At 73.3% G+C, this 1,429-nt stretch overlaps 1 protein-coding gene across 1 annotated transcript in view; it reads right to left on the reverse strand.

Annotated features, from left to right (window-relative positions):
- LOC146585783 (uncharacterized) overlaps window positions 1-1,429 on the reverse strand; it is a gene marked incomplete at its 3' end in the record, with an annotated part of 17,558 nt that overhangs the window by 8,662 nt on the left and 7,467 nt on the right. Inside the window, exons 6-7 of the mRNA XM_085322328.1 lie at window positions 661-1,308; window positions 4-624 (exon numbers count right to left, since the gene is read on the reverse strand). Coding sequence (XP_085178454.1) covers window positions 4-624; window positions 661-1,308 — 1,269 coding nt within the window. The remainder of the gene's footprint in view (window positions 1-3; window positions 625-660; window positions 1,309-1,429) is intronic.

Genomic DNA, 1,429 nt, shown 5'->3' on the forward strand with positions numbered 1-1,429 from the left:
CGCTGAGCTGCCCTGCACCGCCGAGGAGTCCTGCACCGCCGAGCTGCCCTGCACCGCCGAGGTGTCCTGCACCGCCAAGGAGTCCTGCACCACCGAGGCGCCCTGTACCACCGAGGCGCCCTGCACCACCGAGGTGCCCTGCACCGCCGAGGAGTCCTGCACCGCCAAGGAGTCCTGCACCACCGAGGTGCCCTGCACCGCCGGGGCGCCCTGCACCGCCGAGGAGTCCTGCACCGCCGAGCTGCCCTGCACCGCCAAGGAGTCCTGCACCACCGAGGTGCCCTGCACCACCGAGGAGTCCTGCACCGCCGAGGCGTCCTGCACCGCCGAGCTGCCCTGCACCGCCGAGGAGTCCTGCACCGCCGAGGTGTCCTGCACCGCCAAGCTGCCCTGCACCACCAAGGAGTCCTGCACGGCTGAGGTGTCCTGCACCGCCGAGGAGTCCTGCACCGCCAAGGAGTCCTGCACCGCCGAGGAGTCCTGCACCGCCGAGGAGTCCTGCACCGCCGGGGCGCCCTGCACCGCCGAGGCGTCCTGCACCGCCGAGGAGTCCTGCACCACCGAGGCGCCCTGTACCACCGAGGTGTCCTGCACCGCCAAGGAGTCCTGCACTGCTGAGGTGCCCTGCACCACCGGGGCGCCCTGCACCGCCGGGGCGACCTCCACCACCGAGGAGTCCTGCACCGCCGAGCTGCCCTGCACTGCCGAGGCGTCCTGCACCACCGAGGTGCCCTGTACCGCCAAGGAGTCCTGCACCGCCGAGGCGTCCTGCACCGCTGGGGCGTCCTGCACCACTGGGGCGTCCTGCACCGCCGAGGTGTCCTGCACCGCCAAGCTGACCTGCACCACCGAGGTGTCCTGCACCGCTGGGGTGTCCTGCACCGCCAAGGAGTCCTGCACCGCCGAGCTGCCCTGCTCTGCCGAGGTGCCCTGTACCGCCGAGGCGTCCTGCACCGCCAAGGTGCCCTGTACCGCCGAGGCGCCCTGTACCGCCAAGGTGCCCTGTACCGCTGAGGTGCCCTGTACCGCCAGGGCGTCCTGCACCACCAAGGTGCCCTGCACCGCTGAGTTGCCCTGCACCGCTGGGGCGTCCTGCACCGCTGGGGCGTCCTGCACCGCTGGGGCGTCCTGCACCGCCGAGGTGCCCTGTACTGCCGAGGAGTCCTGCACAGCCGAGGTGCAAGCAGGGCTCCGGGTGCCAGTGCAGGGGACACCCAGCTCCCCCCGGCCCCGGGGCCAGGACCCCCAGAGGTGGCAGGGTGGGACCCCGGCCCCCTCCGCCGGCCCCACCGCGGGGCTAATTGGGGCCTAATCAGGCGGCGGGGCGCATGTGGCGGCGCGGTAATGCGCTATAAAGCCGGGTCCCCTGCCAATTGGCGGCCGCGGCTCCGGCGCCGGCGCGAGCACCTGGGCCGGCGGGCGGGCGCGG

Source organism: Rhea americana, unplaced genomic scaffold, assembly GCF_003343005.1.
Source record: "Rhea americana isolate MKP2758 unplaced genomic scaffold, rheAme1 scaffold_761, whole genome shotgun sequence".
NCBI classification, from domain to species: Eukaryota; Metazoa; Chordata; class Aves; order Rheiformes; family Rheidae; genus Rhea; species Rhea americana.